Below are 13,628 nucleotides of genomic sequence, written 5' to 3' on the forward strand. Positions count from 1 at the left end.
ATCAGTATCCTGGTAACGGTTCACCTCTCACGTTCATTGGTCGATGCGCGGGTCTACAAAAATCAATGATTTATTAAATTTGACCAACACTGAGGTAAGGTTTGAAGTGGAAGGAAGAGGCGTCGGCACCGAATACAAATGTAAGTATACAATCCCAGACAACGGGGTTCACTTCTTCTGTTGTTAAATTAATTATTGTTTGAACTACTTAAAACAATACATTCTTAACCCAGTCGACATACTGACACTCAACTTGGGGGGGAATAAAGTCAAGTGATTTTATGGAACGTTTGCAAAAAAAAAACAGAGGCCGATGCGGCACATGGTCCCCTGGTGTTTTTGTTTGAGCTTCCATGGGATATTCGCCAGAGGGCGGATATCGCTATTAAGGCTTGAGTGCAGCATGAGAGTCTCATCCACAATCTTTTGGGGTCATATAAATGGGCACAGTAAGCTTTGTACCCAATATAGTACCGGAAATATTTTTGGTAAAACACTAAAAACCACAAGCTGGGTTTGAGTTCTTGGTTTATGCATCTTTGAGATGACGTCTCTGCAAACACAAAGGTGTGACAACGATGTGCTAGAATGTTGACACCTCCGCTTTTCCTGTTTTTAGTCCCTGCCATGGCTTCCCTTGACCAGTCAGAGACCGCAACAGACGACGCGAGACATGTAAATTGGAACTATCTATAAGCTATAGGTGCATTGATTCCAGATGTGTTAAGGTGTTTTTCCAGGTTGAAATGGGTGAGCGAGCCTGCGTGTGTAATTTCCAGGCGGTGAGGGGTACAGCGTGTTCCCCCCTTCTCGTGCTGCCTCATTACTCAGACACAGGAACAACCTTCTCCTCTCCACACTCCTCCTATCACAGCCTCGGACACTGTCTCCGCAGCAACATCTTCCCAGGTTGGTTAGGATGATGTGATGGTGTGGGGAAGAAACTCCATGACATGCTTTCATCACATCACAAACATCCACTGTTACTCAGTTAGGCTTGAAATAACTGATAGTTCAAGGCCAGGTTCACACATTGGTAGGTGTGCATCTTGTAGAATTCACACATACATTTCCTTTGGGATTAATAAAGTGAACTGAATAGAATATTGATCCTGTGAATGGTCTGTTCCTCTTCCCTGTCTCCACATTTGCTCTCCTTTGTGTCTGGAGGGGCTCCTCTGGAGTGGAAGTCTCTGGTTCAGGAGTCTTACATCCTCCACCCCCCGGCCCCCACTCCTCCAGACCCACAGCGCTGGTGCGGCCGCAGGACTGATGACCTGGGTGTGTAGCCTGACCACACAGCTGCTCCTGGCTAACTACAGGAGGAACATTTGAAACACTTTGCCCACTGATGTTCTAGCTTTAGCCAAAGCATATGCATTTCAAACGCTTGAAGAGGAAAAAATTGGCAGATTTTTTATCAAAACACAACTCACAAAACTACATACCCAAAGGCAGAAACACCTCATACAGAATATCCTGCTAAATTAAGCACTGCAGAAACACTTATCAAAATCAAACGTTTGCACCAAATAGCTTTTTGTTGAATACAGTAAACATAAAAGAAAATTGAGGACACAACATTAAGATTTTGGGGGGGAAAGCTATGCCCATGTCTCTCCCTCTTTGAATGTACATTTGGTTTATTGGTTTCTTACAATACCCTTTAGCCCAATAAGGGCTAATCTTACAGATCAAAGAAACATAGTCATACATAATCATTACATAAAATATACAGTTACAAAATTCCCATAACTATTAATCTAGTTTGCGAACAAATGGTGAATTGCCTTTTTGAAGTTAGCGAGACTGGACAGAGATCAGATGTTTGGTGGTCGGGTGTTCCAAAGATTGATGGCACGGTAGAGAAAGGTTCTCTTTTTGGAGTTTGCTTTTGGCTTACGTAGTTTAAAACTGTAGGAATTGGATAATCTAGTTGAATATGTGTGTGTTGAATGGATGGGAACTATGGAACTATAAAAGTTTTGGGGCTGATGACTGACAAGTATTCTAATGAAAATATTCAACGTGCAAATGGCAAATCGATCTGTTACCATGGGCCAACCCAGATCTAGGTGGATTTGTTCAACAGGCGTGTCTAGTGAGCATTTCAACAACAATCTGCAGGCTCTGTTCTGCACTACTTGGAGCTTACGAGTGTTTGACTCAGACATGTTTGCTAGAGCTGGTAAACAGTACTGTGCTACTGATAAGACAGTGCACATACGTCAACCTTACAGACTTCATAAGACATGGCCCATGCGTGCCTTCTCACAAGGGAGATGTTCCTTGATTGTTTAGCAACAATATGATTGACATGCAAATTCAATGTAAGTGACTGGTCCATGTGAAGCCCCAGCAAAACTGTCTCTCTCACCTGTTCAATACTTTCAGTTTCAGTTCCTATAACCAAAGTCAGTGAAGTGGAATGTAGGAGAGACAATTTTCGAGGAGATCCAAAAAGCATGCACTTAGTCTTCAAAACTTTCATCACAAGTTTGTTGTTTTTTACCCATTCTAAAATCAGCGGAGTCAGATGGCTGAGCAGTAAGGGAGTTGGGCTAGTAACCAGAAGGTTGCTGGATCGATTCCCCACTGTGCCAAATTATGTTGTGTCCTTGGGCAAGGCACTTCACCCTACTTGCCTCGGGGGGAATGTCCCTTTACTTACTGTAAGTCGCTCTGGATAAGAGCGTCTGCTAAATGTAAATGTAAAATCTTATTGAGGTCGGGCTGCAAAACAGCAACAATCTCAGCTAAGGACATTTACATTATTGGTCCAGTTCATGTGGTGCTTCTAAATCTGAATTTATACATGAACAACTCCTAACCCTGAAGAACCATGGGTGTTTTGGTGGAAGTGTAGCACTGTGACCGGCTTTTGTTGTGTTTCCCCTGTAGTGAGATGGACTGAGAGGAACATTGTGAACCAGAAGCTGAACAAGGCCCTACAGCAGATGGAGAGGAAGAGCAAATGAAGTTTCCTGGTCTCAGCACCTGACCACAGAGTGCTTATTCTTAGTGACTAGTCACTATTACAGCTCGACACACCCAACCACCTTTTAGTGCTGCTGCATTTAACAAAGTCACACAGGATTCAAAACAACCTTTGAACACAGGCATGCCTACACATCACTGCCACCAACCACTCACTCAAACATCGTATAACAAAATATACATTCCTGGAAGATGAAATATCCCTGGATGAATAAAGATGTTGGAAACATCCACGTTGCAAGTAGTTTTCTAAGTTGTCAACTGTTTAGTTGACAAACTGTCAACACCACCGAGGAGTCTGAGCAGATGAAAGTCACTCTTATTTTAATAACTTCAATGTAAAACTGGAACTTGCGAGGAATATAAAATAACACCAGTTCCATGCCACAAGTCTGATTCATAGAGGAAATAAGAAAATAGCTAAAACAATGACATAAAAAGGGAATTTTTCTGATACTTAACAGTTCCCCTGTGGAAGTGACAGAGTAATGTAAACTGATAACATCACTGACGTGGTTTAAGCAAAAACCACTGAAACTAGCTTTTAACCTTAATCTCCTGACAAGTCAGACATAAAACGATCTCTTAATCGTTGCCTCGCTGTGGGGAAGGATCAAAGTATTCACAATCAGGGAGACTACTCACCTCAACCATGCTGTTCACCTCTGTCTGTTCTCTGTCTGTTCTCTGTCTGTTCTCTGTCTGTTCTCCTGTCTGTTCTCCTGTCTGTTCTCCTGTCTGTTCTCCTGTCTGTTCTGTCTGTTCTGTCTGTTCTCTGTCTGTTCTCCTGTCTGTTCTCCTGTCTGTTCTCCTGTCTGTTCTGTCTGTTCTCCTGTCTGTTCTGTCTGTTCTCTGTCTGTTCTCCTGTCTGTTCTCCTGTCTGTTCTCCTGTCTGTTCTGTCTGTTCTGTCTGTTCTCTGTCTGTTCTCCTGTCTGTTCTCCTGTCTGTTCTCCTGTCTGTTCTGTCTGTTCTCCTGTCTGTTCTGTCTGTTCTCCTGTCTGTTCTGTCTGTTCTCTGTCTGTTCTCTGTCTGTTCTCTGTCTGTTCTCTGTCTGTTCTCCTGTCTGTTCTCCTGTCTGTTCTGTCTGTTCTCCTGTCTGTTCTGTCTGTTCTCTGTCTGTTCTCTGTCTGTTCTCCTGTCTGTTCTGTCTGTTCTGTCTGTTCTGTCTGTTCTGTCTGTTCTCTGTCTGTTCTCTGTCTGTTCTCCTGTCTGTTCTGTCTGTTCTCCTGTCTGTTCTCTGTCTGTTCTGTCTGTTCTGTCTGTTCTCCTGTCGGTTCTCTGTCTGTTCTGTCTGTTCTCCTGTCTGTTCTGTCTGTTCTCTGTCTGTTCTCTGTCTGTTCTCCTGTCTGTTCTCTGTCTGTTCTGTCTGTTCTGTCTGTTCTCTGTCTGTTCTGTCTGTTCTCCTGTCTGTTCTCTGTTCTCCACCAGATCACTGACAGAGGTACTGGCCCCTGGTTGATTTTGAGCTTGCTCTGTATAGTCTTTCGCAAATGTTATATTCTTCTCTGTTTGAACTTTTATGTGAGATATGGCTTTTGTCTTATGTTCTGTCTCCTGATTGAGGTGAACTTGCTACAATCTGGCCTGCTTGGCTACCTGATGACATCATCGTCTCTACTGGAAGAGACCAAGGGAGCACCTGTATGCGTGGCCAAGCAATGCTTTCAATGTGATTTTGAGACCAAATGGTGTATTTAGCATGGAAGAGCCAGTTGAAAATGACACAGAGTTCAGGGTCAGAGCTGAGCAAGGTGTCAAGGTTCCCGCTAAAACTATTGGGTTGCATTTAGAACAACTAGCCTACAACATATGACTCGTCACCCCCCTCCTTTCATGCCACACCCCCCAGCCCCCCCCCCTCTGTGCTTCTGTGGTCGGAACAGAAATGTTGTTTTCTTGTTTCTTCACACACCTCGTTCACACTTCCCCACCAGACCACATGCTCTGACCTTTCAACACGCATCACACACACATCACCTAAGATACTCAATTCTCACACACAAACATACACTTACTTGCATGCACTCACACACACACACACACACTCACACACACACTCACACACACACTCACACACACACACACACTCATCCTTCTCGTGTAGCTCTTTCCCCCAGCAGGCGAGCAGCCCCCGCTGAGCTGATGTTGCAACACAACGCCTAACCCCTCCAAGCCGTCAGTTTGGTTTTACAAACAAGCGACTCAGCAGGCGAGGGTTACGCAATGCCCCCTTAGAGTGCAGGCGGACGGGCCCTGAGGGGAGAAGTGCAGGTGAAGGCCTGCTGCAGGTGAAGGCCTGCTGCAGGTGAAGGCCTGCTGCAGGTGAAGGCCTGCTGCAGGTGAAGGCCTGCTGCAGGTGGGTTAGGAGGCAGCAGGCCTCAGACTCGTCTGGGCTGCAGTTCTCTCCTCACAGTTGCTGCTACTTTCCTTACAATTACTCCTGCTGCTTGAACTCGACAAGATGAAACATCAATGTTCGTAATACTTAAAGGAATGATGCATGACATGGAGAATCTGTGGCCGCTGGTTCTAGTGAACACGTGAGTGATTCACTGATGTCCCGCAACACAAGAGAGATGGGAACCAAACGATGCTTGTGTGAGGTCACTTCTGTTTCTGTTCTCTGCTCTGACGTCAACACTGTCTGCTGCTGCTCCTGTGTCAACTCACTCTCCTTTTTGGACATGACAGAGGTTTTCATGGCCTCAGCTATGTCTGGTCATTCAGATAATCTGATCTAAATTTGATATGTAGACTTCACTTTGACAATGTTGAAGAGTTAGCTCGGGCTCAGTGGCTCAGTGGCTCAGTGTTTGACTCATACAGGATGTGGTACATCTGATGGTGCTCTCTCTCTCTCTCTCCCCCCCCCCTCTCTCTCTCTCTCTCTCTCTCTCTCTCTCTCTCCCCCCCCCTCTCTCTCTCTCTGTCTCTCTCTCTCCTCTCACATTTGCACTATTTTTACCTTGACATGTGATGGGCCCCTTGGACGCTAAGTACTTCATCTGTGTTGTAGAGAGGTTGGCAGCTAGAAGTGATGCTTTTTCTACTCTCCTCGTATTGGGCGGTTTCCTGCTAACACCAGCCCCAGGAAAGCTGTCACTCACAAATGTCACTGGGCACTTCAATCCAGAAGGGGCGAGACACAAAGAGAGAGCTATATCTACCTGAGATACAGGAAGAGGAGAGAGCATCTAGTTAACCAGTCAGGTAGAGGAAGAGCAGAATGATCTCTGGTGCACACCTGAACTGACCGGGAGGTTGACCGACAGGGTGAGATTACCATCAGTTTGGGTTTGTATCTGTGACTACACGGGCACAGTAGTGCGGTTAAGGCCTGCAGAACACTGTTACCATGACTTAGTTATGGTGCCATATTAGTTTTATATATTTAATGTATATCATTTTATAAAAAATGTTTAGTATTGCTGCATCATGCTGTAGTTCTATATTTTGGTAGTTGACGGTGTGACAGGTATTTTAGGATGACGTTTGGAGAGTGTCTGGTTTGTAGACTCTGCGTTCCCATCCTGCACAATGGGCTCTGGAGGGTTTCTTGGTGCTTATTTGCACATGTGTGACTGAGTGTGACATGTGTCAGTACTTTTGGAGGAAGCCGGTCCTCTCATTTCAGTACAAGATGGAAAACCACGACCAACTGTCGAGTCATTGGAGAAACAGACTCTCTCTTACTTTAAAAGGCCATTCAATTATGTCCTATGTGATTTTATCAGCACTTGCAAGACATATTTGTTTGTAATCTTTTCTGTTTTGATATGAAATGACCTGTTTGACTGTGCTGTAGTAGGCCATACAATGTCAGCATCTACAGTCCATGGGTAAAGTTTGCTATGGTAACAGAGGCTGTTAGTGGTTTATGTGTTTCCATATCCTTAACCCACTCAAACTGTGTGATTGCAAAACCAGTCCTTTTGTCAGTGGTGCTTATCACTGCAGCCATGGTGATGCAGTAAGTGGTTTGGTTCAATGCACCATTTGCAGACTCAGCAGACATATCAAACAACATGATGTTGTTTGCTCATTTATTGCGTTTTGTGTGATGTTATCATGTTCTGTGTTATAATATTCTGTGTTATAATGTTCTGTGTTATAATGTTCTGTGTTATAATATTCTGTGTTATAATGTTCTGTGTTATAATGTTCTGTGTGATGTTAGCGTGTTCTGTGTTGTAATGTTCTACGTTATCATGTTCTGTGTTGTAATGTTCTGTGTTATAATGTTCTGTGTTGTAATGTTCTGTGTTATAATGTTCTGTGTTATAATGTTCTGTGTGATGTTAGCGTGTTCTGTGTTGTAATGTTCTACGTTATCATGTTCTGTGTTGTAATGTTCTGTGTTATAATGTTCTGTGTTGTAATGTTCTGTGTTATAATGTTCTGTGTTATAATGTTCTGTGTGATGTTAGCGTGTTCTGTGTTGTAATGTTCTACGTTATCATGTTCTGTGTTATAATGTTCTGTGTTATAATGTTCTGTGTTATAATGTTCTGTGTGATGTTAGCGTGTTCTGTGTTGTAATGTTCTACGTTATCATGTTCTGTGTTATAATGTTCTGTGTTATAATGTTCTGTGTTATAATGTTCTGTGTGATGTTAGCGTGTTCTGTGTTGTAATGTTCTACGTTATCATGTTCTGTGTTATAATGTTCTGTGTTATAATGTTCTGTGTTATAATGTTCTGTGTTATAATGTTCTGTGTGATGTGCTGTCCTACCAGCCTGCAGCAGTGATGGAGTCCCTCTGGAGTGCGTGTCTTCTCCTGCTCTCCATCCCACCGGCCTCTGCTCCCCCACCTCCTGTCTCCCCTCACACACCTCCTCCAGGTCAGAACACCTCCTCCCTCCCCTCACACACCTCCTCCAGGTCAGAACACCTCCTCCCTCCCCTCACACACCTCCTCCCTCCCCTCACACACCTCCTCCAGGTCAGAACACCTCCTCCCTCCCCTCACACACCTCCTCCCTCCCCTCACACACCTCCTCCCTCCCCTCACACACCTCCTCCCTCCCCTCACACACCTCCTCTCTCCCCTCACACACCTCCTCCCTCCCCTCACACACCTCCTCCAGGTCAGAGCTTGTTCTCCAGGTCAGAGCTTGTCCTCCACAGCTCACCAGAGTCTGTGGAAACACGCTTGTTAACCACTGAGCATGTCACCATAGGTCAACAGATCCCAGGTTCAAATCCCTTCCCGTATGTTGCTTTGGATAGAGTCTGCAAAGTGATTACATGATGACAGGAAATGAATTCATGGCATTACATTACTAGATCTATTATCTATCTCATTAGTAGATCTATTGTTTACCTCATTACTAGTCAGTTCACCTGGAGTCTAGGTACTCTATCTGCTTTCCCAGACCCTTGGAAGTCAGACCAGGCGTGAGGTTGAGGGCTGAGTGTGGGGTGATCATGCTGTGTGTTCTTCCCAGGCCTGTCTTGTGTGAGCGACCACGTCAGAAACATCACCTGTGAGTGGAACAGTTCAGGTGCGGGCCATGGGGAGTCCTGCAGGGTCCAGGCGTCCGGCCATGGTTGTGTGTAAGCGTCACATCTCTCAGATCATGAAGGAGATATGTGTCATTAGGAATTGTTTGTTCATTGTTCGCAGTTGCACATTTTTAGTGTGTTACAGCTTCATCAGATTTTAGTACCGGGGTTAGTATGCTTGTATCCGGATGCTTGTATCCGTAGCGACGTGTGAGGATGTGTGTGGAACTTTTTGTCGTCTCACTCAGAAATCGAAGTTGTGCGTTGGAACCATCGGGCAGCCCGGGTGCTGTGTTGCACAGCTGTGGTCTGGCCTGCATACATGTGAGTCCATTCTTCATGGTCTCACTGTGCTTACTCCTAATGTAAAACATGATCAACACTAAGATTTAAACTGCCAAACTGGCATGTGTTTTTTTTCCTCAAAGGAAATAATGTATCTTTTTCAGTTTATTAGAGCGCCCGAGTAAGAACACTTACACACAACTTGATTCCTTTTCAGAACTTAAATTCAGCTCTGAGGCTGACACTGCGGGTGAAGTGTGGAGAAACTGTGGTAACTGAGCTCAGAAAATTCAAACCATCAGATCACAGTAAGGACATCTGATGGGCTCGCCCTTCTTTAGGGCACCTGCAGTGTTTAGAGTATTTAAAGTCTTTATAGTGGCAGTATATATAGTATGTATAGTTTGAATAGTATTTATAGTGTTTATAGTATTTATAATATTTATAGTGTGTATAGTGCTTATAGTGTGTATAGTATTTATAGTATTGATAGTGGTACAGTAGTATTGATAGTGGAACAGTAGTATTGATAGTGGTACAGTAGTATTGATAGTGGAACAGTAGTATTGATAGGGGTACAGTAGCGTATTAATTGGGCCTGGCTGAAAAAGTGTGAGAAGGCACCCCAGAATCCCATGGAGGGTTAGGGATAGGGTTAGGAGGAATGCACAGGATTATTTACATGATGTGTGCGTCTGTGTGCGTCTTTGTCTGTGTGTGTGTGACAGTCAAAATGAATCCTCCCAGTGTTCCTCTGATCGACACCAGCTCCAACGACACCAGCGTGTCCTGGGGCCCTGGGGACCCTCTCTCCACTCTGATCTTTGGGTACAAATTCCAGGTGCAGATCAAACAGGAACACCAGCAATGGGAGGTGAGTGGGATGTGTGTGTGTGTGTGTGTGTGTATGTGTGTGAAGGGGAGACTTTTCACTCAGATGTTAATGCTGAAAGCGTTTCACCTCCCCTTCATCTCTTGTGTGTGTGTGTGTGTGTGTATGTGTGTCAGGATTCCCTGAAATTAACCCGATCCAAGTTGGAGCGCAGGCTGATTGTGAATATGAAAGAGGCTGGAGTGTACCAGGTCAGGGTGAAGGTCCGTCCAGATGACCAGTACAAGGCCCAGTGGAGCGAGTGGAGTCCCACTTCCTCCTGGCGGGTTGAGGGGGAGGGCGGGAGAGCAGACATCCCTGATGTGGAGCTTGTGGACTGGACCTCAGTAGTGGTGCCATGTGTTGTGGTGGCTGGTTTGACTTTCATCATTGTGCTACTGCTGGTCCTCTGCAAAACGTGCGCAAAGAAGGGGTTAGTATTCTTCAATGTGTGTCTGTGTGTGTGTCTTTGTGTATGTTTATTAGTTTGTGCTTGTGTGGGGTATTAATAGTCCATAAGTATAATTTGGTTCACATTTGTGTCTTTCCCTTCAATTGGGTAGGAAACATCAACAGCATGTCCCTGACCCATCTAGATACTTCCACGCCCTCAACTCTGTCCACGACGGCAACTTCCATGTAATCCCTCACCTCAGTTTCATATAGTGTCTGTCATGATAAATCACACACTGCCTCTGCGGCCTCACAGCCTCACTGTGTGATGCAGCCTCACACACACACACACACACACACATACTCTCACAGGTCCTTTCTGTCTCAGATGGGTGGAGGATGATGATACCAGTCTAGTGTCTTCTTGTCCTCCAGAGCTGGCTGAGTCCCATGTTTGCTGCTGATGCTTTCCTGCCAGCCCTGCCCTGCCAGGACATCTCTCTGCTGGAGGTGGCTGAAACTGTCGTCCCCTCCACCTCCACCGCAGCGACATCTGCCCTCCTGTACAATGGCCCCCACGGCCCCGCCCACCGCTCCAGCCCTGCCCACCGCTCCAGCCCTGCCCACACCACCAGCCCCGCCAACGGCTCCAGTGGAGAAAGCAGTGACCAATCCTCCTCCTCCTGCTTTTCCAACATGGGTTACTTCCTCTCCAACTACCCCAGCCACCTGCGTGTGGAGTCCTGCCCCGTTTACTTCACCTACGAGGAAGACCCCCTCCACCCCGTGTCCTGGCCCTCCCTCACCAGGCCAGACTCCTATGAGCTCCTGCTGCGCCCGGGCACCACCCGCACCTCCAGGCCCGGCTGCTGGAAGGAGCCTCGGAGCCCTGACTCGGGGATCAGCGAGGGCAGCCAGATCCCGTCCGAGGATGAAGAGAGCGTGAACGATGTTGGAACAGTTCATTTCAATCACCCCCCTCATGTCTTCCTGCCCTCACTCTCCCGGGTCGCTTGCTTGATGCATCAAGGGGAAACTCCTGCCCCCCCCGCCCTCTCCCAGGCTCCCAGCCCCCCAGGGATGCCCCCCCCAACCCGGAGGGGGACTCTGCCCTGGAGCAGGGTGGCAGCTCAGAGGGGGACTCTGCCCTGAAGCAGGGTGGCAGCTACAATGCCTGGCCTGTAGACTGCTCTCTGGCCAGATCCTCATCCATGACCATTAGGCCATGTGGAGGCGGGTATCTGACCATCAAAGAGCTGCAGACCACCAACAGCAAGAAGTCCATCTAAGGGTTTGTCCGGCTGCAGGGCTTGTCTAGCTGCAGGGCTTGTCTAGCTGCAGGGCTTGTCCGGCTGCAGGGTTTGTCCGGCTGCAGGCTCCGTCCTGATCAGGGGAATGACATCATGATTTATTAAACAGCATGCTTTATGTAAGGGGTCATTAGATGATTGTCATCATTTTGCCAAGGCTGGTAAACAGATTTGCAGTGATATAGTGTTTTATTTCTGATTTCATGTCTTTGTGTCCTACTGAAATGAACTGCTGCTGCCTCACCTGTCATGGAGCATGTTAGACACGGCTGTTGAAACTGTATCTGTATACATTTCTATTAGGGAGCATGTACGTTGTCTTTCTAACTGCCCTTACAAGCATTATATTCATATTGTATCTGGGTTCTTGTCTGCATACTATTGGGAATAGTGGATTGCCATTGCATTAATACTTTGTATTCATTGTGTTTTAAAACAACTATATTGCATGTTTTCTAATGTATTCTAAATCAGTCTGTCTTGCACAGAAACAGAACGTTTGCTCTAGTTGTATTTACACTCACTCAGCTTGCATGAGGACCAGAATAAACTTCAGAAATAGGTCACCCACAGTGTCTCTGGCTGAGGGAGTGCCCAGAGCAAAGGCTCCTGGGTACTGGGCACTGTCTAGACCCTAACCCTGTTCTGGTGTATGTGTGTGTGTGTGTGTGTATGTGTGTGTGTGTGTGTGTGTGTGTGTGTGTGTGTGTGTGTGTGTGTGTGTTTTTCTGTGCGTGCACGTGTCTGCATGAGTGCATTGTGTTGTTGTGTGCATGACTTAGTGTGTGTGTGTGTGTCCTGTCAGGTGGCCCTGAGCTTGAGCAGGAGCGTGTGTGTGTGTGTGTGTGTGTGTGTGTGTATTAGTTATGTGGTTTGACATTTAACTGGGACACCACTGGTTTCCGCTTCTTTCACCTACTTGACACAAAGAGCTCACATGCTCGTCTGAAACACAACAACACAGGAAAAAACGATTATAAAAACGAATGATATTGCAGGTGTCGAGATGAAACTGTTAGCTTAGCAACCACCTCTAGAGAGCAGCTTCTGAGGCTTGAGGTTCCACCACCTCTAGAGAGCAGCTTCTGAGGCTTGAGATTCCAAGTAGATGCCTCATTATGGAAGGATGTTGGACAGACGCACAGACCAGATTATTCCTACATCACTACAGTGCTATTTGATCATACACATCACTATTGGATGTGGTACTTGATACTACATCAGGATAAATGATTCCCATCCGGAATGACGGAGGAGTGCTCAGCGTTTAGGAATTCATGTTGTGGTCAGGGTAAGTGGCCTTCTAGCAGCAAGGGGGAGACAAAGCTCAAATGACAATTAGACTTTGAAAGGTTTGTTTCTCTGTGTTCTACATCATGGTCTGTCTCTGTGTTCTACATCATGGTCTGCCTCTGTGTTCTACATCATGGTCTGCCTCTGTGTTCTACATCATGGTCTGCCTCTGTGTTCTACATCATGGTCTGCCTCTGTGTTCTACATCATGGTCTGCCTCTGTGTTCTACATCATGGTCTGCCTCTCTGAGACATGTTAACTCATTTACCTCTTCAAGACCACCATGTTAGTAAAGGACAGTGTCTGTAGGTCTCCATGTGAAGCACACTGGTGTTGTGTCTGTGTCTGTGTCTGTGTCTGTCTGTGTCTGTCTGTGTCTGTCTGTGTCTGTCTGTGTCTGTCTGTGTCTGTGTCTATGTCTGTGTCTGTGTCTGTGTCTGTGTCTGTCTGTGTCTGTGTCTCCACCCACACTCGAAGCGAGGAGGGAAGCTGTTGAGAACCAACCCTAACTTTGCTGGTATGGGAGAGGGTTCACATACACATGAGGCACACAAACACACCAGCTCCACCAGGAGAGCCAGGCTAACTGGGTTCTGAGCAGGCTCAGGCAGGACGAGCTAACGCGCAGCAGATGTACTCATGTTACACGTGTACAGAGCGTCTGTTCTTCCAGCGTGGCTAGCAGAGCTCTCAGATCCAACTTTTAGGTTTCCATAATATCGGGACGGAAAGGCTATTGTTCATTTTGCCTGTAGAGCACAATCACATAAGGACTTTAAAACTGTCTCCTCCATCTCTGTAATCCAACTCCCTCATTTTAGCTGGTGAGAAACAGCCATATCCGAACATCCTGCTGCCAGCCAGCAGTCTAAGTGTTAAACACAACGACCAGGACCAGGACCAGGACTTGGCGTGGAACAAGGATTTGATCAATAAATCAAGTCATTAGCAACAGATCCATAGTGTACAT

At 46.2% G+C, this 13,628-nt stretch overlaps 2 protein-coding genes across 2 annotated transcripts; both read left to right on the plus strand.

Moving 5' to 3' along the window:
- The first annotated feature begins 15 nt into the window (after window positions 1-15).
- Window positions 16-3,226, plus strand: cimip4 (ciliary microtubule inner protein 4). Its single transcript, XM_084678354.1, has 5 exons — window positions 16-140; window positions 620-675; window positions 780-909; window positions 1,171-1,281; window positions 2,902-3,226. The coding sequence occupies exons 1-5, from the start codon at window positions 44-46 to the stop codon at window positions 2,976-2,978; spliced, it is 471 nt and encodes a 156-aa protein (XP_084534480.1). The 5' UTR covers window positions 16-43; the 3' UTR covers window positions 2,979-3,226.
- A 2,903-nt stretch (window positions 3,227-6,129) lies between these two features.
- On the plus strand, window positions 6,130-11,920 carry il2rb (interleukin 2 receptor, beta). The gene is made up of 10 exons (XM_084678156.1): window positions 6,130-6,271; window positions 7,736-7,841; window positions 8,448-8,556; window positions 8,754-8,829; window positions 9,008-9,098; window positions 9,519-9,664; window positions 9,799-10,094; window positions 10,225-10,300; window positions 10,490-11,150; window positions 11,186-11,920. The coding sequence occupies exons 2-10, from the start codon at window positions 7,748-7,750 to the stop codon at window positions 11,341-11,343; spliced, it is 1,707 nt and encodes a 568-aa protein (XP_084534282.1). The 5' UTR covers window positions 6,130-6,271; window positions 7,736-7,747; the 3' UTR covers window positions 11,344-11,920.
- Window positions 11,921-13,628: the final 1,708 nt, after the last annotated feature.

This window comes from Hypomesus nipponensis, chromosome 17, assembly GCF_054491055.1.
Source record: "Hypomesus nipponensis isolate SF chromosome 17, ASM5449105v1, whole genome shotgun sequence".
NCBI lineage: Eukaryota > Metazoa > Chordata > Actinopteri > Osmeriformes > Osmeridae > Hypomesus > Hypomesus nipponensis.